Source organism: Phocoena sinus, chromosome 8, assembly GCF_008692025.1.
Source record: "Phocoena sinus isolate mPhoSin1 chromosome 8, mPhoSin1.pri, whole genome shotgun sequence".
NCBI classification, from domain to species: domain Eukaryota; kingdom Metazoa; phylum Chordata; class Mammalia; order Artiodactyla; family Phocoenidae; genus Phocoena; species Phocoena sinus.
In genome coordinates, this window is record NC_045770.1 from 102,180,175 (window position 1) to 102,202,843 (window position 22,669).

At 54.2% G+C, this 22,669-nt stretch overlaps 1 protein-coding gene across 2 annotated transcripts; it reads left to right on the forward strand.

Moving 5' to 3' along the window:
• The first annotated feature begins 245 nt into the window (after positions 1–245).
• Positions 246–14,157, forward strand: NAA40 (N-alpha-acetyltransferase 40, NatD catalytic subunit). Of its 2 annotated transcripts, none has more exons than XM_032641655.1 (8): positions 246–486; positions 6,399–6,494; positions 7,908–7,960; positions 10,391–10,486; positions 10,569–10,637; positions 10,859–10,942; positions 11,370–11,447; positions 11,699–14,157. In XM_032641655.1, exons 1-8 carry the CDS (start codon positions 481–483, stop codon positions 11,838–11,840), a joined length of 624 nt encoding a protein of 207 aa, XP_032497546.1. In that variant the 5' UTR covers positions 246–480; the 3' UTR covers positions 11,841–14,157. The 2 variants fall into 2 exon arrangements, with proteins under 2 accessions (XP_032497546.1, XP_032497545.1); XM_032641654.1 differs by having other exon boundaries at positions 250–486; positions 10,569–10,727.
• The last annotated feature ends 8,512 nt before the right edge of the window (positions 14,158–22,669 follow it).

The window sequence follows — 22,669 nt, forward strand, 5'->3', positions numbered from 1 at the left end:
GTTTGGTTGTCTGGGAAGGTGGCTGCTGCGCAGGCTGACCCAGGCGGGCGGGGGAGAAGCGGAACAGAGCGCAGAGGCGGCGCTGCCACCCACCCAGCTGCCCAACGGCGCGCTTCTCTCGGGGCGGCGCGGCCGTTGCCATAGCTACAGACACAGCCAACCGAGGAGGGGGCGGGCCCGGCTACGTCATTCCTAGAGCGACGCTGCTCCTCGCCTCCCGCCTCTTTCGGGTGCGAGACCCTCCGCCCGCCTCCCCGGCTCTCCACCTGCGCGCCTTCCCTCCCCCGCGCGCCGTCCCCTCCTCGGGCTCTGCGCCGGCGCGGTGCCCGCCAGGGCTCGAGGGGGAGCCCACGAGGCGCATGCGCCGTGCGGGGACCGCCGCCGCTCTGGTGTCGCTGCCGCAGCCGTTGCCGCCGTTGCCGCCTCCCTGCTGGCAAGTGTGGGAAGGAGGAGCTGAGGGCCACCGCCGCCGTTGCCGCCATGGGGGTGAGTGAGGGAGGGAGAGGAGACGCGAGGGCCGGGAGGGCTCCCCGCTTACCCCGTCCCCTGCGCCCCCATTGTTCCTTGAACCCCCTCTCACGTGACCCCGAACCCCTCCGGCCTCACGTGACCCCCAGCCCCCACATGACTCGACTCCCCCAGTCTAGTGTCCCGACGCCCGGTCCAGCCCGGGAATCTCCTGGGGAGCCCCGTCTCCGGGCCCCACCCCCTCCGGTGCCCCCAGCCTCTCGCGTCGTGCCCGCCCTTGCCTTCCTCTAGGACGTGTTATCTTCTTGGCCTCCCCTCTACCCCCGCGCGGTCCCTGGGTATCCCCCCCGCCCCCAGGGGTCACCCATCACCCCGCTGTCACCGGCTTCGCGGCTTCCCATATCCTAGGCCTACACTGGGTTAGAGGGAACCGAGGCCCAGAGAGAAGAAGGCACCCAGCCAAGGTCACACGGGCAGTGACTGGGCGCCAAACCCCGACTCAGGGCTCTCGAATCCCCGGCCGCCCGCTTCCCGCTACTCGGCTTCTCAGCGAAGCTGGTTTCCCCAGTCTCTTTCGAAATCTTTCCACCAGGTTCCTCCTGCTCCAAAAACATTCTCTTCCTTTTCGACAGAGGCCTGCCTTCAAGGCCTCCCAGATGCACCGAAGTGGGTCTTATTACTTGGGTTGTTAGTAGTCTTCCTACTTCAGGTGGCTTTGGGTGGGGAAGCTGTGCAGAAGGTGAGCAGGGAGACGATGGAGGAGTACTGGTGATGGCCCCAGCCGGGGATGGATAGTGACCACCTGTTTTGCACAAGGCAGCCTGGAGGTGCGTTTTATGCCCTTCCTGGCATGTGCTGATAGAGGGTTGAGCAGAAGTTATTCTCATGTTTCTGTGAGATCACCTTCCTAAGTCCCAATTAGAGTAGCACAAGTCACTCTCCTAAAAATGTAACTGGCCCTCCCTGGTACCATGTAGCTTAGTTTTTACATGAAATTTCCACCACCTTTAGGGAGTCCTGACTTTGGAGCCAGAGAGACCTCAGTTCCAGCCCCACCTTCCCCGGCTAGCGGCATGATATCGTGCCAGTGACCTGGCCTTTGTGGAGTTTAATTTCCTCTTCGATGTAATGAGAATGATGATACCTCCCCTTTAGGACAGATGTGAGGATAAAATCAGATAGTGGATGTAAATAGCTTACGTAGGTGCTTCTTAAATAGTGGCTGTTATTTTTGCCTGTATTCTCAGCCTTTAGTCATCTAAAATAGATTTGTGCTATTTTTAACTCATGGGTTTGTCCCTACTATTATTAATCTGGATTTGTTTCCTCTGCACTCAAATAGTTATTGACTGAATAAATCAACTTGTTAGACAAAAATAGTTGTCTTATCCATGTCGAAGCACTTCATGTAAAATCCATGTCAAACACATTCATCATGTTTCAACAAGGACTTTTGGATACTGTGTACTTCATGTATAGAAAATCGAGTCTGGAAACCTTAGGCATATTTAACCTAGATTTTAGTGAAAGGTCCCAGACCCCAGGTCTTGTTGAAACTAAATAAAATATTGAGTCCCTGGTATTACTTGGTAAACGTCTACCCAGCGTCAGCCACTCCAGACTGAGCAGAAAACAAGAAGCATAACATGCCATTCTCGTTCAACGCTTCCTCATTGGTTGAGTTGAAATAGCAGGCCTCAGAGACCCTGCGATCCTTGCTGCTTCCCTAAGGGCCCTGATCTTATTACTCATACTTCACAGATGTGTTTCTCAGAACAGCCCCTACCTAGTCTCTGCAAAAGTGAAATTGAATTTTCCTCCCTGAAGCAGAGCTGGAGCCCTCTCATCATGCTCATTCCTGATGGGTGGGGGCTGTGGACTCCCCACCTCGGTGTCAGGAGCGTCGTGGTTCCTAATGATTACCCTCCAGAAGAGGGCCCTGCTCCATTTGGCAGCCTGACCACAGGCTGAGAGAGTGGCATCAGCTGGAGCACTGTCCACAGTTCTTTCACCCTTGCTGCCACACGTGTTTTAGGAATTAGAATTTAGAGCTCTGTCTCCCTTTGCCAAAAACTGAGGGTTTTTTTCCTGGATTCTGGATTCTTTGTGGGATGGAGGCATTGATACTGAAAACCTAAGGGTTGCCAAATCCTTTTTCTGGAAGGTGCCTCCTGCCCCCATCTGGGCGTTTTTTGTTTTTTAATTTCTATGTGTGACCCCTAGCAGTCATGGAACTACTATTATGACTAGCAGTCAAAGAGATACTCCTTTGAGGGAATTTCCTGGTGGTCCAGTGGTTAGGACTCCACGCTCACTGTCAATGGTGGGGGTTCAGTCCCTGGTCAGGGAACTAAGATTCCACAAGCCATGAGGTGCGACCAAAAAAAAAAAAAAAAAAGAGAGATACTACCTTGATAGGAATAGCAAGGGGAGGAGTTAGACAGCTGCATGTGAAAACAACATTTATACCACACTTTGTAATAATAAGTGTCATACACATTTAACTGATGTAGTGGAAGGAGCAGGGACTTTGGGGTTCAGACCTGGATTTGAATCTTGGAGGACTCATTCAACAGGTATGAATTGCGTACCTGCTGTTTGCTGAGCACTGGGTATACGTCGGCAAATAAAGCAGATGTGACCTTCCTCTACCTTGTGGAGTGTACAGTCTGGTGGGAGTGGAGGGAGAGGGTGGCCAGAAGACCTCTTTGAGAATCTTCACGGGCTCTGTGACCCTGAAAGTTATCTAATCTCTCTGGGCCTGTTTCCTCATCAAAGAAGTAGGCAGGCATTCCTCGCTGAGTTATTGCAAAGATTAAAATAAATCATCTCTATTAAAGCACTAGCAGAGTGTTTATCGTTAGCAGGTCCTTGTGCACAGAAATCCTTACAGTAAGGAGTTTTTATATCTAGTACACTGTAGCATTTTGTCCTTGACAGCAGTCCTGTGAGGTATAGGCACTGTTAGCCCTATTTTATGGATGTGGAAATTGAGGTTCAGAGAAACTGAGTAACTCGTTGGAGAGAGAGTAAATAACTTGCTCAGAGTCACACAGCTGTTAAGTGGAAGAGCTGAGAATCAAATGTGGGTTTCTTGACTCAGAATCCCACACTCTTCATTATATAAAGCTCCCTTGGGAAAGACACTTAACCACAATGAGCTTTACTGTTCACTGTGCTTATTTCCCATTTTAATGAGGAGAATTTTCCTGTGCCCCTGCAGGGTAGTCTTACCTCCAGGAGGCAGGACAAAGCTAATTGGAACAGTAGGAGACTACTTTTCCTAGCCGGTGCTGGCTTTGGGGGAGGGCCCCGCCTGCCGCAGCCTGCCTCATACCCCGTGTGCAGGCAGCGAAGCGCTTGAGGGGCTCTTTCATTATCCGCGGCCTCTGGCCATGGCGGCCCCAAGCGTCACTGCGAGTTGCCTGGCTCACCTGTTCCCCTACATGAATGAGGGGAACGTCCTGGGCCCTCCTGCCGCCTGTGCTTAGGAATTGCTTCTGGTGCTTAGAAATGAGACGCTATGGAGGGAACCTACACTTCAGTGCTTCCGGGGTCCTGGGAGTTACTCTTTCCTTCCGGCACCTCTGATCCCTCAGCTCTGTGCCATAGAGCTAACGTGCAGGGTGGAGGCAGGCAGCTGGCACCGACTGGGATTGTGTGCTGGCTTCTGACCTGTCCTTGGCTGTTCTGTGAGGCCAGCAGTTGTGTTCCCATTTTCCTGGAGGTGGAGCTCCTTTGCCACACGGGGGGTGGCAGGAGGAACAGTGGCCTGGCCTGTTTGGTGCCAAAGCTCATATTCTTTCTGCCCCCTTGCACAGCCCTGGCGACCTTCCGTCTCAAGTTTCCATGTCCCTTACCCCTACCTCAGTGTGGATGTAGGGTCTGGGGTGGCACCGTGCGGGCATGTCACGTCAGCTGTTACCAAGCCAGAAGGGTAATGAGAAGTGAATCACCAAGTGGCTGCCTTGAGGCTCCTGAGGTCTTGTCTTGACCTTACCTTGGCGGAGCTGAGGAGGCCTTGGACGCTGGTGTAGGCTCTCCCCGAGGGAGGCAGAGTGGCTGGTGGGACAAACACTGAATCTGCACCCAGCCCTGGGGTTGAGTCTCCCCTCTGCCGCTTACTCTCTGGGGAACTTCGAACAAGTCGCGCCAGGCCTTTGAGCCTCAGTTTCTTGTGTAAAGGGAGGTGGTGGTTTCTGCCCGGAGAATTGAACCAGATAATGTTGGTGAAAGTGTTTTGCAAGATGAGTGTATCTCTCAGTGTTGTCTTGAAACCCAGATTCCCAGAGGAAAAAAGGTGGATGATCTAAAACCTCTTTGTGGCAGAGAGGGGCTAGTTCTGCCCCAAGATCCCAGTGTTGTGAAGACAGTCCATTCTCTGCTGTTTGTCCCTCTAGGGAGGTAAGAAATGGGCACTAGCTCTCGGCTTTCTGCACAGGGCTCAGCCTGCAGATAGCAAACAGCTGGTGCTGGGCGAGTCTATGCCTAGGAGAGCCAAACATCCCTGTGAGCTCCTAGTGTCTGAGCTCTTGCCTTCTGGGTGCCTGAAATAGGAGTTAAGCAGTGTCATTCCTTGAGGAACCGAGGGTAGAATTTATCCAGCAGCTGGGTATTCAACTCACCGTTTCCTGGGCCAATCAGTGTCAGGGCTACTGTGGGATCGGAGGTGGCAAAACCTCTCTCTGGTGAGGTCCGGAAGTGAGGGGTGGGGGCAGAAGAGGCAGTGCGGTTGGTAAAAAGCAGAGCCACCTCCCCAGCGCCTTTGGGGTACCTTCAGGACTTGGGCTGGGTGGGCAGGCACCTCCGGATGCCTGTGTTGCTCTGCTCCTCCTCGGGAGTGAGAATGAAAAGTGTCATTTATCGAGCACAGGCCATAGTAACCCTCATGGGCTTAATACTTCAAAGGAGGTGTTAAGGGCCCTGCTCATCAGATGAGGGAAGGAGGCTCAAAGAATGGTTGTGTCTTGTCCTAAGACCCGAAGGGAGTAAAGGGCAAAAGGAGGCTTTGGACAAGGTCTGCTGGACCCCAGAGCTTGGGCTCTTTTCCCTGTGTTACCAGTTTTTACAAGAGGGTAAGAGGGTCCATTTAGATTTGAGAAAAACTCACGTGAGCCCCCAAACAGGGTCTGCTCCGTTTGGAGTTTATGGGCGGTTTGCAGTTTGCTTCTCTGTGTAAGGACAGCCTCCCTTTGCTCCTCCTCTGCTGCCTATGTGTCCTGCAACTTGGCTTTGCTGACCACGTGTTAGTATGGCCTCTGTCCCCAGGTGAACCCCCTGGGGCCCTTCACTCTGCCCTGTCGCTACTAGGTGCTCGGTGTGTCTGCCACTCATTGGCCTTGGCTGAGCAGCCGTTTCTGGGAACAACTCCATCGCCTTAAGCCAGAGTGCCCAGCCCTAGCTTAGAAAGGAGACTCAGCTCCCAAAGAGGCTGCCCCCAGACCAGATCTTTGTTTTCTGAAGCCAGAAGACACTGAAAAGGCTTAATGAATTTATACTTAGAAACAGCTGTCAGCCACTAGCTGCCTCAGATGCCGTCACCTCCCTGAAACCTGCCCTGAATGTCTCTAAACTTACTTTTTCCTACCTTAGGAGGGAGTGAACGAGTGAATATTAGGCCACTGCTGGGGGCCCAGGCCCTGCTTCACGTGTTGTCACATGTTCTCACTGGGTCCTCACAGTGACCCAGTGGTCCCAAGGGTCAGTACTCTTCCTGATAGAGAAGCTGAGAAGTCTAGTGACGCTCCCAAGGTCTCATGACTGGGACGCGCTTGGGTCTTTCCTACCCTACCAAGCAGGATCCGGCAGCCAGGATCCGGAGTTTCTGCTGTGGATTGGGGACTGACCCTTAGGGTCTCCAAAGGGAAAGTCAAAGTCAAGTCTTTGGTTGGTCACAGCCTTCCAGCCCACTTTGCTTTTCCCTGTTGCAGAGGAAGTCGAGCAAAGCAAAGGAGAAGAAACAGAAGCGGTTGGAGGAGCGAGCAGCCATGGATGCTGTCTGTGCCAAAGTGGACGCCGCCAACAGGGTGACTCCCCTCCTTCCTAGTCCCTTCCTCCTGGAACTGCAACTTGGTTTTTAATTTGATTTCTTTTGGCGCCACCCTGTGGCAGAATTGTGTTACTACGCATCCATACCTCTGCTGCCTCCTTGCTGCTGGGGAAAACTAGCCTGGCTGGCAGAGAGCTGCGAGGAGGGCCAGCGATTGGCCCAGGCGTGCAGGGAAGTGTGGATTGAAGTGGAAGTGGCGGGAGGTGTGGATTGAAGTGGAAGTGGTGTCTTCTCTCTGTGGGTCTCCTTCCTTAGCACTAGAAGAGGGTCTGCAGAAATTTTTCCTAGGGTTTTGCATTTTGGGGAGGAAACCTCCCTGGTAAAATGTGGTATAGTTTTCTCATTCTTTCCTTCAAACATTTATTGCCTGCCCATGGGGTACTACAGGTTGTGCCAGGGATGCAGCAGCCTGGTTTCGAGGGGCCGCAGTCGGGGGAGAAGTAGCTGAGATTCTGAGCACCTGGTGGGCCTGACTGGGAGTGGCTCAGCTTTCCAGTGGAACCAGAGAGATTCTGGTCACCCTTCCTGCCCGGGTTCATGTCCCAGTTTTTGTTATTATTTTAGTCCACTCAGTAGACATTCACAGTTACAAGGATGTGGCGCAGGGACATGATTTTTCATTTTGGGTTTTGACCAGGGGAGGTTAGTTGGGGGCCTCTCAAAAGTATGTGAGTGGGGCTTCCCTAGTGGCACAGTGGTTAAGAATCCGTCTGCCAGTGCAGGGGGCACGGTTCGAGCCCTGGTCCGGGAAGATCCCACATGCCACGGAGCAACTAAGCCCATGCGCCACAACTACTGAGCCTGCGCTCTAGAGCCCGCGAGCCGCAACTACTGAGGCCCGTGCACCCTAGAGCCCGTGCTCCGCAACAAGAGAAGCCACCACAATGAGAAGCCTACACACCGCAATGAAGAGTGGCCCCGGCTCGCCACAGCTAGAGAAACCCTGCATGCAGCAACAAAGACCCAATGCAGCCAAAAATAATAAATTAAAAAAGAAAAACTTATAGCATGTAGCCAAAACTAAAATCAGAAGAAAATATATCATTTTTTTAAAAAAATTATGTGAGTGGAGCAAGGGACCTGTCTTCTCTCTTGGGTCAGGTGGGTGCTGAGTAGGTTTTATGCCCAGAGGCCGGTATTAGAATTAGGCAGTAAAGTCTCTTCTTAACCTGTCAAACGAAGCTAAAACCCTGTTGGGCCTCCTTCCCAGAGCTTCCCTCCTACGTGTGATTTCAGAGCTAAGGCAGATGGAGGGTCCGTATATAAGGGCGGCTCCTGGCCCTGGGAGCTGAGCCTCCACTCGGGTCCACACAGCGTGGTACTTCAGGGTGGAGCCTGTGACTCTGCTAGGCGAGTGTTTGTGCTACTCCTCTTTTCTTTCCCTCCACAGCTTGGAGACCCATTAGAGGCTTTCCCAGTGTTCAAGAAATATGATCGCAATGGGTGAGTGTTCAGCATTCCTAACTTTTCTCCTTGAGTCTCTTCAGGAATTCACCTTTCCAGAGTAGGCTTCCTCAGACCCAACTTGTTTCATTCTTCGTTAATGAAAAAGCAGAAAAGATGGCTAGTACCCTGTTGATATAAAATCCCCCAGTTAGGGAGACAAAGGAATCTGCAAATGAGCAAAGATTGCCTAATCTCAGACTGATGTCTCTGTGGGACTTGTTATTCTCTCCGACGAAGAACCATAGAGCTGAAACAAACTTGGAAAATCATCTAGGCCGACTCCCTCATTTTATGCAGAGGGAAACCGAAGCTGCGAGAAGCTGAATGAGGTGTTTGAGCTTATGGAGCTTCTCCCTGGCCGCGGGAGGGGAGCTTTTAATTCCCGGTCCAGCGTTCTTTCCCTGGGTCTATAGTATAATTGTTAAAAGCCACTTACTGGCTTTGTGACCCTGGACAAATTACTTAACTTCTCTGTGTCTCAGTTTTCGAATCAGAAATGGGTACCTTCCTCATGGAGTTGTCAGGAGGATTAGTTGTAAAGTGTTACTGCCTGGAGCATACGAAAGGCTAGGTCAGTGTTAGTTGTTATTACTACTGTTTTTTTTACTAATCCAGTTCACTGCAGAATCTAGACTAAAGCCCCCTTCCACTTTCTGTTCCTTTGGTTTGTAAAATAGGTGGCATTATCTGTCTTACCCGAGATGCTGTTGGCTGAGGGGGAAACAGGGGCTATGATTTTACAGAATCATTGCTATGGGTCTGAATCATAACAGTGCCTCTTATTAACTATATTTGGTTAAGTCAACATATTCTTCAAGCCTCATTTTTTATCTGTTAAATGGAACGATGATGCCAAACTTGCAAGGTTGTTTTAAGGAGGACAGAAACTATATCCAGCTCTGTAAGTTGCAGCTGGTGTGAGTATTTTAATGAACAAGATAAGACAAATGTAAACGCATAAATTATGAAGGAAAGACTATAGTAGGTAATACTACATTTGCCTTTCATAGCTGTGTCTGAGTTTCATAGTATCATATTAATTTATTCTTTCTGTCTGAGATCAGATGCATTATGCTTCCTCTAGAAGCTTTGTCATCATTCATCCTCTGGGAAGTCCTTTGACACAGTTTAGAGATTCCTTGCTGTGATCTCTCTCAGTGTTCCCTATCCCACATTTGCACTGACTTCCAGAAATATGGACCAGCTCTGAAGCAGGCGTTGCCAGCTGACTCTGGGCTCACTTGGTGCCTGGAATTGTGTGCCTGTGATCCTACTTTCATGTACTTAAGGAACTCAGATTAGTGGAGAATTTATACTTGCAAACCAGCCTTGAGGAAATTTATAGCTAAGACAGTTGCAGTGCTGTGCGTGGGCATTTCTGACCACTACATGGCCAGTACTTGGAAAGAAAGAAAGGCTGTTCAGAGCCAGGAAGTTCTGAATTCACAAGGCCACACACACGTGCAGCTCGTATGACATACCAGACAGCAGAGGTGACCGTGGATTCCAGTGGTGATGTCCTCTGAGGAGTCGAGTCAGTCCTTTCAGAATGTGGCACTACCTGGAGAATATGATTTCACAGTTTGGCCAGGGAGTTTAATTGTGATTTATTTAATTCATTTAGACCTAAATAGCAGATTGAGGGAACTCCCTGGCCATCCAGTGGTTGAGACTTGGCGCTTTCACTGCCGCGGCCCAGGTTCGGTCCCTGGTCGGGGAGCTAGGATCCCGCAAGCCACGCGACGAGGACAAAAAAAAAAAAAAAAAAAAAAAAAAAAAAAAAAAAAAGTCGATACCTTAACACCTACATCATTCGTTAGTTTAGGAAAACAGAGCATCGGGGTGAATCCCGATCTACCCCGTTTGATCAGCTGAGAGCACCCACTGTGTCCTCAGAGGAAGCAGCGGGCAGGACTCCTCAGGGGGACGTGGGCCATAGTCTTCCTGAAGGGCCTGAGGTCCTCCAGCTGCTTTGGCAGGCAAGGTTGGTAGATAAGAAGGAAGAGTTCCTCTGGGAGCCCAGTGAAGACTTGATTCCAAATGAAAGCAACAGGAAAAATGCCTAAGGGCAGGAATCGAGGGAACAGAGAGGACTCCGGGGTTTATAACAAACTACAGAAGAGAGGGTGGAGAGAGCAAAGAGCTAGCAGAGAGGGACCGAAGTTTACAAAGTGCTGCGTCTGATAAGGGCTGTGCAGGGAAGGCAGGAAGTGGGCTTGTGGTCAGGGCGGTGGGCTGGTGATGACAGTTGTTAATCTCGGCTTGAGCGGCCTCGTTCCTTCACAGGCACCTTCTGTAGTCACGTCCGGGCTCGGCTTTTCTCTGTAGATTAACTGAGACCAGGCGGGCCTCGTTGTCAGGCTGTCAGGGCAGCCGGTGGTGCCGGGCCTGTAGCCGGCTCCAGACGCCTCCTTTTCCTCTTCTCAGGTTAAATGTCTCCATTGAATGTAAGCGAGTGTCTGGCCTGGAGCCGGCCACCGTGGATTGGGCCTTCGACCTGACCAAGACCAATATGCAGACCATGTAAGCACGCCCTCTCGGGCAGGGAGACTGGCCCTCCTCTCCAGAGCCCCTGTCCTGACTGCCCCCCACCCCCGTCTCCCAGGTATGAGCAGAGTGAGTGGGGCTGGAAGGACAGAGAGAAACGCGAGGAAATGACGGATGACCGAGCCTGGTACCTCATCGCTTGGGAAAACAGTTCGGTTCCCGTAGCCTTTTCTCACTTCCGGTTTGACGTGGAGTGCGGGGATGAAGTCCTGTACTGGTAGGGGCCCTGGCCTGGGGGTGGGCGCGGGGGGCGGAGGCACCCCAGCCAGTGGCGAAATCCAGCACGCCCGTCTGGGTCTGTGGCAGGCCTCGCAGCCGCCCCACACTCACTCTGCTTTCCTCCCCCAGCTACGAAGTGCAGCTGGAGAGCAAGGTACGGCGGAAAGGCCTGGGGAAGTTCCTCGTACAGATCCTGCAGCTCGTGGCCAACAGGTGAGGGCCCTCCGTGCACCGCTCAGTTGGAGGGAGCTGCCTCTGAGGCATCCCTCGTGGGGGCAGGGCTCACGGGACTGTTGTGAAAGAACGGTGTCTAGAACCCTCTCAGTAAGCTTCTCCCTGCCCGGCCATGACTCCAGATCTTGTACACTGGGCTCAAGGAGGCAAGCACCTCTGAGTGCCTGTTCCGCGCCTGAGTAACGGGGTGCAGAGAGGACCTGGAGGAGAAGCCAGTCAGGTGGGGGCCTGATCAGCCCTGTCACAGGGGGCGGCACCCAGTGCTGTGGGTGCCCAAGGCAGGCTAGAGTCGGGCCTCAGGAATACTTCTTAGGAGCAAATGGGAGACAGCAGGCAGACACGAGAGAGCAAGCGGGATTTAGCACCTGTTTCTCTTTCTGGAAGGTTCTCTCTGCTTTCTTCTCAGCACACAGATGAAGAAAGTTATGTTAACGGTATTTAAGCACAATCATGGTGCCTACCAGTTCTTCAGAGAAGCGCTGCAGTAAGGAGCTGGGCCCCGGCGTGGGACGCTCTGGGTGGTAGCAGCTGCCTGCCCCAGTGTCTTTTCCCCCATCCTGGCCCCATTCGTCCTGACGTTGAGCTCTCGGTTCTGAGGTCCTTGGGGTTGGCAACTGGGGAGATGGTGTGGGAGCGCCTGTGGCTTGGTCCCCTGCCCTGCTCCTGAGCCCTGACTCCTGGGGAGGAAGGCAGTCAGCTGCCCGTAGCCAACCCTTTCCTCCTGCCCGCCTGCAGATTTGAAATCGACGACTCTTCCCCAAGCATGTCCGGTTGCTGTGGGGAGGACTGCTCCTATGAGATCCTGAGCCGGAGGACCAAGTTTGGGGACAGCCAGCACTCCCATTCGGGCGGGCACTGTGGTGGCTGCTGCCACTGAACTCCCAAGCTCTCTCCAAGGCCTGTTCTCTCCCCGGTTTCAAGCCGCTTGCCAGGTGCCCTCAGAGCTGTGGCCTCCTCAGCCCCAACCCTGGGGAGGAGTGGTCCGCGCCGCCCCTCCTGCTCTCTCCTAGAAGAGCAGGGTGCCGGAGGGAGCAGAGAGGAGAGGGTGCTGCCGGAAGAGCCGGCGGAGGCCGGGGCACGAGGTGCCTCCTCTCACGGTGGCTGCCTTCTCGCTCGGCTCTCGGCCCTGAGCATGGGTTCTCCGACTTCCCTACAGCTGGATTCCTGACAAGCCCCCCTCCCCGCCACACACACTGCTGGACAAATGGAGTGTTTATTCCCGCCTTGATGAAAGTCCTGGAGCCCTGGGTCAGGGTCTGGCTGGTTCCCAAAGAGGAATGGGCTCAGTGTAAGATCTGGGCGTAGAGAGAGTCTTCAGAGAGACTCCTGTTTCGTGGATGGGATGCTCCAGTGGAGACCTCAGGAAGGTCTCTTGTGCCATGACACAGGGAATCGAGGGAGCTCTTTCTGGCTGTGCCTTCGCGGATCCAGTTAGAGTGGAGTCGTCCCAGGGGACCAGCCGACTCTGGGAGAAAGGCTGCCCCCCCTTCCCCATTGCTGGCAGCACGGGGCCGAGAGGACAGGAGCAGGTGTGAGTGGGGCCTGCCGTGGGGGCTGTGGCTTCTCCGGGCTTTGGGACCTGGCCGCACCCTGAGCTTAACCTCTTGATCTCATGGCAGTGACTCGAGATTTTTACTCACAGAAAAGAGCTGGAGCCCTGCCTGCTCTTCTCCGTCACCTCTCACCACTGTTTCTGCCCCTGCCTCTCCCCCCACTCGATACCCCTGTTCTTACTCTCAAGGGGGAATAACATCAGGGAGCCCCTTGTCTTCCCCCAGAAGGCCCCTTGCTCCTGCCATATTTAGTGCCGTGTCCTCTCATATCTTGGTGCTGTTAGCTCTCTGAAGGTGGGTACCCCCCACCGCCACTGCCCCCTTTGGAGAGCCCCCAGCCAGCAGCAGCCCCTTCCTGCACTCCCCAGCCTGGCCAGACGCTGCTCTTCTCTCTGGTGTCACCTGCGGCAGGCGGGGCGCGGGAGAAGCTTCCTCTCCCCTCCTGGGATAGAGAGGGCGCAGGGTCAGAGCTCAGACTTGCCCTCATCCCCAGACCGTTATCCCCTTCCAGGGAAGAAAATGACCAGATCCTTAGCCAGGAAGAAGCACGTACCGCCTCCCCTTGGACAACCTTGAACTCTGCCTCAGGGAGTGTCTCAAAGGTTCTGCCTTTGCGAGGTTGTTCTGGAGGAGGTCTGTCAGTCCTTCCGACCTCGGTCTGCTCACGCGCCACCCTCTGCCCTGACTCAGGCTGCCTGTGCCGGCCATCTCCCCGGAGCTGTTCTGGCCTCTCGACCTGCCAGCAGTGGACGTGGCACTCCCTTGGAGAGGGCCTTGCAGCTTTACACTGGAATAAGCCCACCTTTACCCCTACCCTGCTGACTCCCAGGAGATTTTACCCAAGGGGGAGAGTTTTCATTGCTGGAAGGGCATTGGAGGGCTCCTTCCAAGAATCGTGGAATGACAGAATCACATTTAGGAAGAGCTTTTTCTCTGATCCCTGCTGTCTCTCAAAGGACAGAGAATGAAATATTTATTGTCTTAGGTCATGGGTTTTTGATACCTCCCACTCGAGGGGACCAAAAGGGACCCCAGCGTAAATCCCACATAAAGGGAGTTAAGTGTGCGTGTCTCCCCTCATTGGACACCTGGCACCGAGCCCCATTGGTAGATGGGCACTTGGTGTTGGGCCCTGCTTGTCCAGCCGCCTGTGCCACTTCCCAAGGGCTGGCTGGGTGGGGAGGCGCTGCCTGAGACCTGCAGGTCACCCTGTTGTTGGTGTTGAACCCACTCAGTTCTCAGCCATCAGTCTCTCCATTTCCCCAAGGTCTTGGTTTTAAGAAACATAGCAGGCCTTTTGTACCAGGATTTTTGGTTTGTTTGGGGCATGTTAAAATATTAATTTTGAGATTTGTTTTTTAGTTGTATCCACCCTATTTCAGGTTATTTTCATTGATGTCAGATGTGTATGGTTCTTTTTAACCCTTCCTGGTGTGTGTTTTTTTTTTTTTTTTTTTTTAGAGGAAACTTTGAAGGTAAACTCCTTGATATATATATATATATATATATATATATATTTTTTTTTTTTTTTTTTTTTTTTCTTTAGCAACTTGTTATCACTGGAATCAAAGGGAAAAAGTGATCTCTTTTTGCATTGGTTGTATTTGTATGTCACAAATAAAAGACACTTTGTTCAGCTGCTGGGACGGCTTCCTGCTGCTGGGGTGCCATCGGCAGCGTGGGCTCAGGCCATCCCAGCGTTGGGCCTAAACCCTGGGGGGCACGTAGCTGTGACGCCCCACGCCTCTTTCTGTGAAGGAGGCTTTGGGCTGAGAAAACCTCAGGGTGTCTGGGATGAGGAGCCAGACGTGGGAACTGAGACCGAATGCATGTGTTTGTGCCACTTCCCAAAAGCCCTGGGTAGAGGTCAAAAGCCTTCTCCTGAGGGGCACCTGCTCTGCTGCTGGAGAGAGTCCCAGGCCAGGCGTTGTGACATTGGACATACGTGGGTAAAGGTAAATTCCAGAACACTTGTGTGGGAGTCGCACAGACGAGAGTGTTGGTGTTTCTTTCCTCCCTTTTACTTTATTGGGTTCCTCAGGATATTCTGTGTCTCTTAAAAGGACTCCAGCCCCCTCTTCCCTCCACTCACGAAAGACGAAGGCTCAAAGGAAGGGTAACTCATGTCAGGCGTGACAGGGCAGGAAAGTTATGAGCTGGGGGAGGCTCTGGCCCCTCGAGTGTGACAGATGGAGCTGTGCATTTCTCTCTGAAGCCCGTGCCTGGCCCGGGGAGCCAGGAGCAGAGGGAGGAAGTGGGCCCGGAGCCAGGGCTCAGAGCGCTTCCTGTGGACACTGGAGGGGCCAGCCTCCTTGCGCTTCTGCTTGGTGGTCACATCTGCCGGAAGGCGGAGAGGGCGGCCGGGATGGAGACCCAAGCCCTACTGAGTCTTCGAGCTCTGGTGGGGCAGTGATCCGGGGAGAGAGGAGCAGGGTTAACAGCTGTCTCTCTCGTGGGTGCCAGCATGTTGTGGCCTCAGCCCCGTGGGTGGGGACACAGCCAGGGCATGGTTTCTGCAGCTGCCTTACCTTGGAGGTGTGAAGAAAGGCCTCCCAGTCCTTGGGAAAGGGGACAGCATTTCAAATGCTGGCGAGTCAGAATCATTCAACAGACTTCTCGTTTGAGGGAATTCTGCCCCCTCCCCACCCCGGAGCTCTTTGTTCCTTGAAGGCTGTCTTAATTCCAGGCAGGAATTCCTTGGAATGACCATCCCCTTGCCGCATTGGCGGGCTCCCTCTTTGGTCCTCTGAGGTGGCTGTTCCCACCCCTCCCTCCACCTGCAGCTCAGACTTTGTCACTCAAGCGGCACTGGCTGGAGCGCCACCCCTTCGGTGGGCGGATGGAACCAGAGGCACAGTTGCCGCACGAGAGGGCCTCAGTTTCGGTCAGAGCCTGAGGTGGTCTGAGAGGGACTGCGTTTCCCCAGTGTGCGAAACCTGGCCACCAGACGTTTCTGCCGCCAGGCTTTGAAAGTGGTCAGTTCAAACACAGCAGGTTTATTCTCGTTTTTTCTGCTTTTCCCTCTGCAAGTGCAGCAGAGGTCGTTTCTCTACCGCCTGAGGTCAAGGGTCTGGGACTGTAGGGGAGGCGCTGCGGAGGCGGCTGGGAGACTGGACAGCCCCATGCAGGCGTCTCGTTACTTGGCTGCGGCGAGGAAGGAAACTGGCATTTGGTGATTCCCTGCTCCGCCAGCGACCACTCACCCTTGACCTTCACGGTGCTGGGCGCCAGGGCCGGATCTGCGTCCGCCTGCAGTGCCCTGGCACGTGGTCATGCCCCCGGGCAGGACGTTGTTGACATCCAGGTCCTTGTTGATGTCGATGTCACCCTTCACGATGCAGTCGTGGGTTGTCTTGTTGGTCCTGGTGGGCTCCATGCCTGGTCTTGAGGTCCTGTCTTCCCTCTCAGGGCCTGGCCAGTAGGGGCGCTTTCTCCTGAGAGAGGCCTGCCTTTTCTCCCATGCAGGGGGCTGCCCAGAAAGACGGGGACTGGAGTTGAGAAGGTCAGTATCAAGGAATGTCTGCCCTGCGGGAGCAGAGACTCACCCACGGTGGAGGGCTGGAAGAGGGTCTTAGGACAGGGGTAGGGCCAGTGGTGATGACCTTCCTTCTCCAAGGGAGGAGGAAGCAGCCACAGTCATCTCATGCTCAAAGTCCGGGGCCACAGACCCCAGCTTTCCCTCCACATCCCCTCATGATCTCCTGCCAGAGCCCTGGCTCCAGAGCCAGCAGCCCAGCTTAGCCCCCTCTGACCCAGGCCCTCTGAATCCCATCCCTGCCCGGGGTGGGAGCGCAGCACCCGCGGGGGCCCCGCTGCCACGTGCGCGTGCACACGGTCTCTGCATTGCCTGGGTCCTACCTGTGCAGAAGTGGACAAGGTGAACATGAAAGTCTGTCCTGGGGCTTTTGGGATCCCTGCTCTAAGAAGATGAACGTCTGCTACAGGCTGGCAGGGAAGGGCTGCCCTGTGCTCAGGGTAGGCCACCCCAAGGTTGGAGGGAGGAGGCCCTGAAGGAAAGGGACCAGGTGAGAAGGCTTGGAGCCGCCGGCAGAATGGGATTGGGGGGTGCAGCCATGAGCCAAGGTGTGAGAGCCGACCTGGAGGTGTCTGCAGCTGCCCGCGGGTGCCACCTGCCCTCTTCCGCACATCTGAGGGTGCTGCGACCCCCGGGGTCCAGCATGATGCGTGGGGGGTGCGTTACACAGGGGCTTCAGGCGGAGCCGGGGAGGGGGTGCCAGGAAGTGGCCTGTACTCCTGGGGCAACCCGTGTCCTGAATGCTGGATACAAGGAACAGGAGGGGCAGGGACGTGGCAGGAGGGGTGTGGGGATCAGGGATGGGGCTCTCAGGTGCAGGGCCTTAGGGCCCTCTGGGGGCCTGGCTGTGACATGGGGTGTGGAGAGCAATGAAAAGTTATGGGGGCTCGCCCAGGGCTGGAGATCACACGTCAGGGGTCCAGAGGTGGAGAGGGGGCCCAGGGTTTGGAGTAGTGAGTCCAGCCTGGGGGCCCGGAAGTCAGAGGGCCCTGGACACGGGGTTCCAGCACAGTAGGGGTGAGACTGGGGCACACAGCCTCAGCACTGGGTTGGATGTCACCCATGTGGCAGGAAGGTTCAATGTCTTGAACGTGACCTGAGTGGTCCTCATCTTGCTGTTGGCCTTCGAGTTGAGTGGGGCCTTGATGAGCAGTGCCCAGTGCCCCTCCCAGGCCACACACAGCTTGTAGAAGCTGTGGTGCAGATCTCCGTGTCGTCCTAGTTGGTGATGATGCCATGCTCCGTGGGGTACTTGGGCAAAAGAATGCTGCACTTGCTCTGGGCCTCTTGCCCACTTACGAGTCCCGGTCCAAGCCCATCGTGACGCCCTGGGGAGCTGGGGAAGGAGACCTTGGGTGTGCTTGGGGGGGGGTCACCCATCCCAGCAGCCCTCCCCTTCTGTGGGTCTCCAGTTTACCCATCTGTACTATGGAGTAGGGGCAGTGGCAGGCAGACTTGGAGACCTGAGTGCCGTGACTGCACAGGTGTGGGGGACCTTCACCAAGCCAGCACCATAGTCACACCCGAGCTGGCTCGTCACACTTGGCTGCTGGCTGTGGGCTGCAGGCAGAAAGGGGTCAACTACCACCTGGCTCCAGGCGGGCACCCCCCACCCCAGCCCACAGCCTCCTTGTACCTTGGCAGCTGCACCTTTCCAGCCAGCTGCGGGATGCCTAGGCCAGGACAGCTGAGTCCCCCCTGGGGAGGGCAGCACCCTGGCCCTGCCCCCTGCCCTCACCCTCCCATGTTGCTCCGCCCCCGACAGCTGTGTCCTGGCCTGCCCTGGATGTCTGGCTCCTGGTGACAGCTGTGCCCCAGGAAGAGCAGATGGGACCCTGCTCCGTTCGTGTTCCACCCCCGCCCTGGGGGCTCTTTGCTCCTTGTTGAGGACAACCCAGACCAGGGCCGGCTCTTCCTAACCCTTTCTCCCCTTTTTTGCGTGAAAGCCGCCATTTTTAATTTCTCTGTGCGATCCCTAGCAGTTATAGAACTACTATTGTGACTGGCAGTAACAGAGATACTACTTTGATAGGAATAGCAAGGGGAGCAGTTTCACAGCTGCGTGTGAAAGCAACATTTATGTCTCACACTTTATAACAAGTGTCAGTTACATTTAATTGATGTAGTGGAAGGAGCGTGGACTTTGGGGTTCAGACCTGGATTTGAATCTTGGAGGACTCATTCAACAGGTATGAATTGCGTACCTGCTGTTTGCTGAGCACTGGGTATACGTCGGCAAATAAAGCAGATGTGACCTTCCTCTACCTTGTGGAGTGTACAGTCTGGTGGGAGTGGAGGGAGAGGGTGGCCAGAAGACCTCTGAGAATCCTGTTCATGGGCTCTGTGACCCTGAAAGTTATCTAATCTCTCTGGGCCTGTTTCCTCATCAAAGAAGTAGGCAGGCATTCCTCGCTGAGTTATTGCAAAGATTAAAATAAATCCCCTCCCTCTTCTTGAACCCTCCTCTTTGGACACTGGGCTCTTCCTGAGGCTCTATGAGGGCGTCCTGCTGTTACCCCCACCGTAGGGAGACAGTCCCCACCGGCCTATAGAGAGCCAGCAGTTGCCCTCGGAGGCCTGGGAGGGGTCTCTTCACCCTATAGCCCCGGGGCTCAGTGCCCAGCACTCACTTGATGTGCCAGGAGGGGAGTTCAGGCCAGTGGGGAGACTGGAGACCCCTAGCTCAGGTTCAGACCAGCTCTGTGTCAGATGCTCTGTGAGGTAGCAAACTCCAGAAGGTGTGTGTGTTTGGGGTGGGGGGGTCAGGTCTGACCCCCTCCCTAGGTCTCACAGCTCCATATTTGGAGAGATCAATGGTTGAGCCAGAGCCTTTAATGGACGGGGACCAAGCCAGGGGTGGGGTCACCCGGTGTTTCTCTAACCCATGTATGGCCAGTAGGTTCTGGGGGTCAGCCCTGGGATGGGGCACCTGGGATCTTCCCAGTCCATATATGACGATCAGGGACTGGGGACCTGGATTGTGACACGGGTCTCAGGAGTAAGGACCAGCTCCTCCACCCATCCCCAAGGCTTGGGATCTATTCCTACTGCTCCATTCAGGGAAGGGGGTGGGGTGGGGGGACAGCTTGGGCCCTCGGATCAGAGCCAGGACCCAGGCTGGGATCTCTAGGCCTCATCATGACGCAGGAGAGACTCCCAGCCATACGAGCGTAGTGGGCAGTCCTGGGGTAGGAGAATGAGGTCCCCATCCTTGCAGACAGCACAGCAGTTGCCAGGGTGTTAGAAGAAATCCCTGCCTCCCAGAGAGTCTGTCACCCACAGGGCAAACTTCCCTCCCTTCAACAGTGAGCCCCCTTCTCCATGCTTGCTTTTTTTTTTTTTTTTTAATAAATTTATTTATTGTATTTGTTTATTTTTGGCTGCGTTGGGTCTTTGTTGCTGCACGCAGGCTCTCTGTAGTTGCGGTGAGCAGGGGCTACTCTTCATCGTGGTGCTCGGCCTTCTCATTGCAGTGGCTTCTCTTGTTGCAGAGCACAGGCTCTAGGCGCGCGGGCTTCAGTAGTTGTGGCTTGCGGGCTCTAGAGCACAGGCTCAGCAGTTGTGGCGCAAAGGCATGTGGGATCCTGCTGGACCAGGGCTCGAACCCGTGTCCCCTGCACTGTCAGGTGGATTCTTAACCACTGCACCACCAGGGAAGTCCCAATGCTTGCTTATTCTAATGCCAAAGGAAGTGCCCAAAGGACTGGCCTCATGATCCAGTGGTTAAGACCCCGCATTTCCACTGCAGGGGGCGCAGGTTCGATCCCTAGTTGGGGCAGTAAGATCCTGCATGCTGCAGGGCGTGGCCCAAAAAAAAAAAAAAAGTGCCCAATGTGCAATATTGGAAAATGCAGCAGAAAAAGACCATTTTCCTGCCATCATCTAGAGAGCACTACTGTTCACAACTTGCGTGTGTCCTTCCAGACTTTTATCTCTGCATATCTATTTCCCTAGGGATGTTTTCTTTGTTTTAGAAAAACAAGACCCTATCACGCATTATGTTTTCCTTGCTTTTTTCTTATCTGTTTTAAAACTTTTTTAACTGAAGTGTAACAGGCATACAGAAAAGTGCACAAGTCGTGAATGTCCAGCCACTCATGATGGAATTATCACGGGTGGATGCATTGTTGTAACCAGCCCCCAGAAGCCCCTTCATGCCTCTCCCGATCCTATGCCCTCCTTCTTCCCCCAGGATCCCCACCACCTGACTCCCCGCCCACCACAATGGCTTAGTCCTGCCTGCAGTTGCGCTTTATATGAACAGGACCACACAGTCTGTGCTCTTGGACATCTGACCTCTTCTCCACATTATATTTGTGGGAACCATCCATGTTGCAGCTGTAGTTTGTTCATTTTCACTGCCGTATAGTGTTTCATTATATAAGATACCACCTGGGTTCACGCTCTCTTGTTGATGGACTGTCCCTAGTTTTGGGGAGGGGTGGGCTGCTGGGGGACTGGGGAGAGAGCAGAGACGTTGGTATTAATCCAGCTGCCTTATTTAACCTCTGCAAGCCTCCTTCCTCCTCTCTGACAGGAGTTCTGAAAGAAGTCACATCACAGGGGCCACGAGGAAAGCCCTGGAACAGAGCACAGGGGTACCAGCTCGACATACATTCACTCCTTTTCCTCCAGACGCAGGCGGAGGAGAGGAACATGAGATTCCTCAAGGGAGTAACCCAGGGAACCACAGAAAAGCCATCCCTTCCCAAAGCCTCTCCAGGGCTCTTGCCTGGCAGTGCTCTAATCTGGGCGTTATTACTTTATTCACAGGACAAAAGTCTGACAAAGCCCCCGTAGGGCCGCAGGGGGGTCCCTGTCCCTTCATTCTCCCAGGGGCAGGCAGCTGGGGTCTGGGTCTCCCAGCACTGTGTGCCTAGGCTATGCCCCTTGGGATGTGGGGGGAGGTGCTTAGAAGCATCTGTCCTGGGCTGTTTGCCAGGGCCCAGGGCAGGGTGAGGGCAGGGGGCCTGGTAGCTGGTGGTGAGGCTGGACCAAGACTGCTGGACATTAACAATACCCACAAATAGGGTGGGGGAGATGGGGAGGGGTGGAGAAGGGCCCTGGATGGCTCAGGGCCTGGGAGCCCACCTCTCCAGAAGAAGCTCAGACACAGACCGCCCTTTGGGGCACTCTGGGTCCATTCCCACCTTTCCGTGAGTACACCCCTTCTCCCGTGGGGCCAAGGCTTTTCCTCCAAAGCCCCTGTTTTCTGGGTCCCTTGCCGCCTCACCTCATCCCCATCCCCTTTAGCAGCCTTTGATGCTATTGACCACAATATCAAAACTGGAACTGCTGGAACTTCTCCCTCTTGGCGGTAACTTTTGTGGTGGTTAAAAGCATGGGTTTTGGAGTGGATAGACCTGCCCTGGAATCCTGGCTAGGCAGCCTTGGAGCTGCGTGACCTTGAGCCGGTCACCCAGTTCTCCAGGATTATTTCCTCATTTGTAAAACATTTGAAATAATAACAGCATCTCCCTTGTGACATTGTTGTGAAGGTGGAGTGAGATTATATAGGTAAGGCCTGGCTCAGTGGCTGGCCCCTCACCCCCTTTCCTGTTCTCCTCTACCTATTGTTCAGTCTCCTGCAATTCATAAACGTTCTCTGAGTGTCTGAGTGTGTGCCAGGCCCTTTGGAGACAGTGGTGAACCAGATACAGGCTCTGCCCTCACGTGGCTCCCAGCCTAGAGACAGGGATCACTCCCGTGGGCAGGGGCTGCTGAGCACAGAGGCGGCACAGGCCTGGGGTGGCCAGGGAAGGCTTCCTGAGGCAGTACCACCCCTGTTACTTCCTATCATATCATGGCACTTTCAATAGCTTCTCATTAAGTGTTCGTCTCTTGTCTGTCTCTTGCCTCTGGAATGTCAGTTCCGTGATAAGGGAGTCCTTGTTCACTGTGTGTCTAGAACAGTTCCTGGCAGATGGTAGGGGCTAGGAAACATTTGATGAATGAAGTAAGCTGTAACAGTTAGTGGAAGCCTGGGAGTAGGAGCTGGAGTGTTGAAAAAGGAAGGCTATGTAGGTAAGAGCTGGAAAAGTGTTCTGTAGAACGTAAGATACAAAGAAGCAAAAGGCTTGGGGGTGGGGGGAGGAACCAAAGAGGAAGGAGGAAGGTGTGGAATACTTAGAGATGAGGCTGGAGAGTGACGTCCAGGAATTGGGACTTTGGTAAGCAATGAGGAGCTTTCAAATTAGGTGTATGACTTGGTTAGATTTATGTTTAAAGAGAAAGGAGGAAGGGAGGGAGGAAGGTCGGCTGCTACTGCATGGAGACTGGAATTGGAGAGGGTAATAGTAAAGGGGGAGAGTTCATTTCGGAGGTTAGTGTCAGGCGGTCGGACCAGAAATAATGGAGTCCTGGCAGGGAGAGGGGATTTCTGAGTAGAGATTTGAGAATGAATGGAGGGAGGAGTCAAGAGTGCCGCCTAGGTTTCTGGCTTATGTGATTGGGTGGACCACGGATGTCACTCACGAAGATAGGCGGCTTTGGAGGCGGGGCATAACCGAAAGGAACGCCCCCTCTGTGCCCCGCCCGTCGGTGGTAGGATGGCGTCGATTGGCTGTTTCGAGGAAGGCGCCAAAAACTGACAAGGGCGGGCGAGAGGTGTATCCTTAC

What these genes read in the sequence shown, in the direction of transcription:
- NAA40 (XM_032641654.1), top strand. An exon ending in AAGAAATATGATCGCAATGG is followed by an intron (nt 7,961 to 10,390) that starts GTGAGTGTTCAG and finishes TCCTCTTCTCAG; the next exon opens with GTTAAATGTCTCCATTGAAT. An exon ending in GGGGATGAAGTCCTGTACTG is followed by an intron (nt 10,728 to 10,858) that starts GTAGGGGCCCTG and finishes TTCCTCCCCCAG; the next exon opens with CTACGAAGTGCAGCTGGAGA.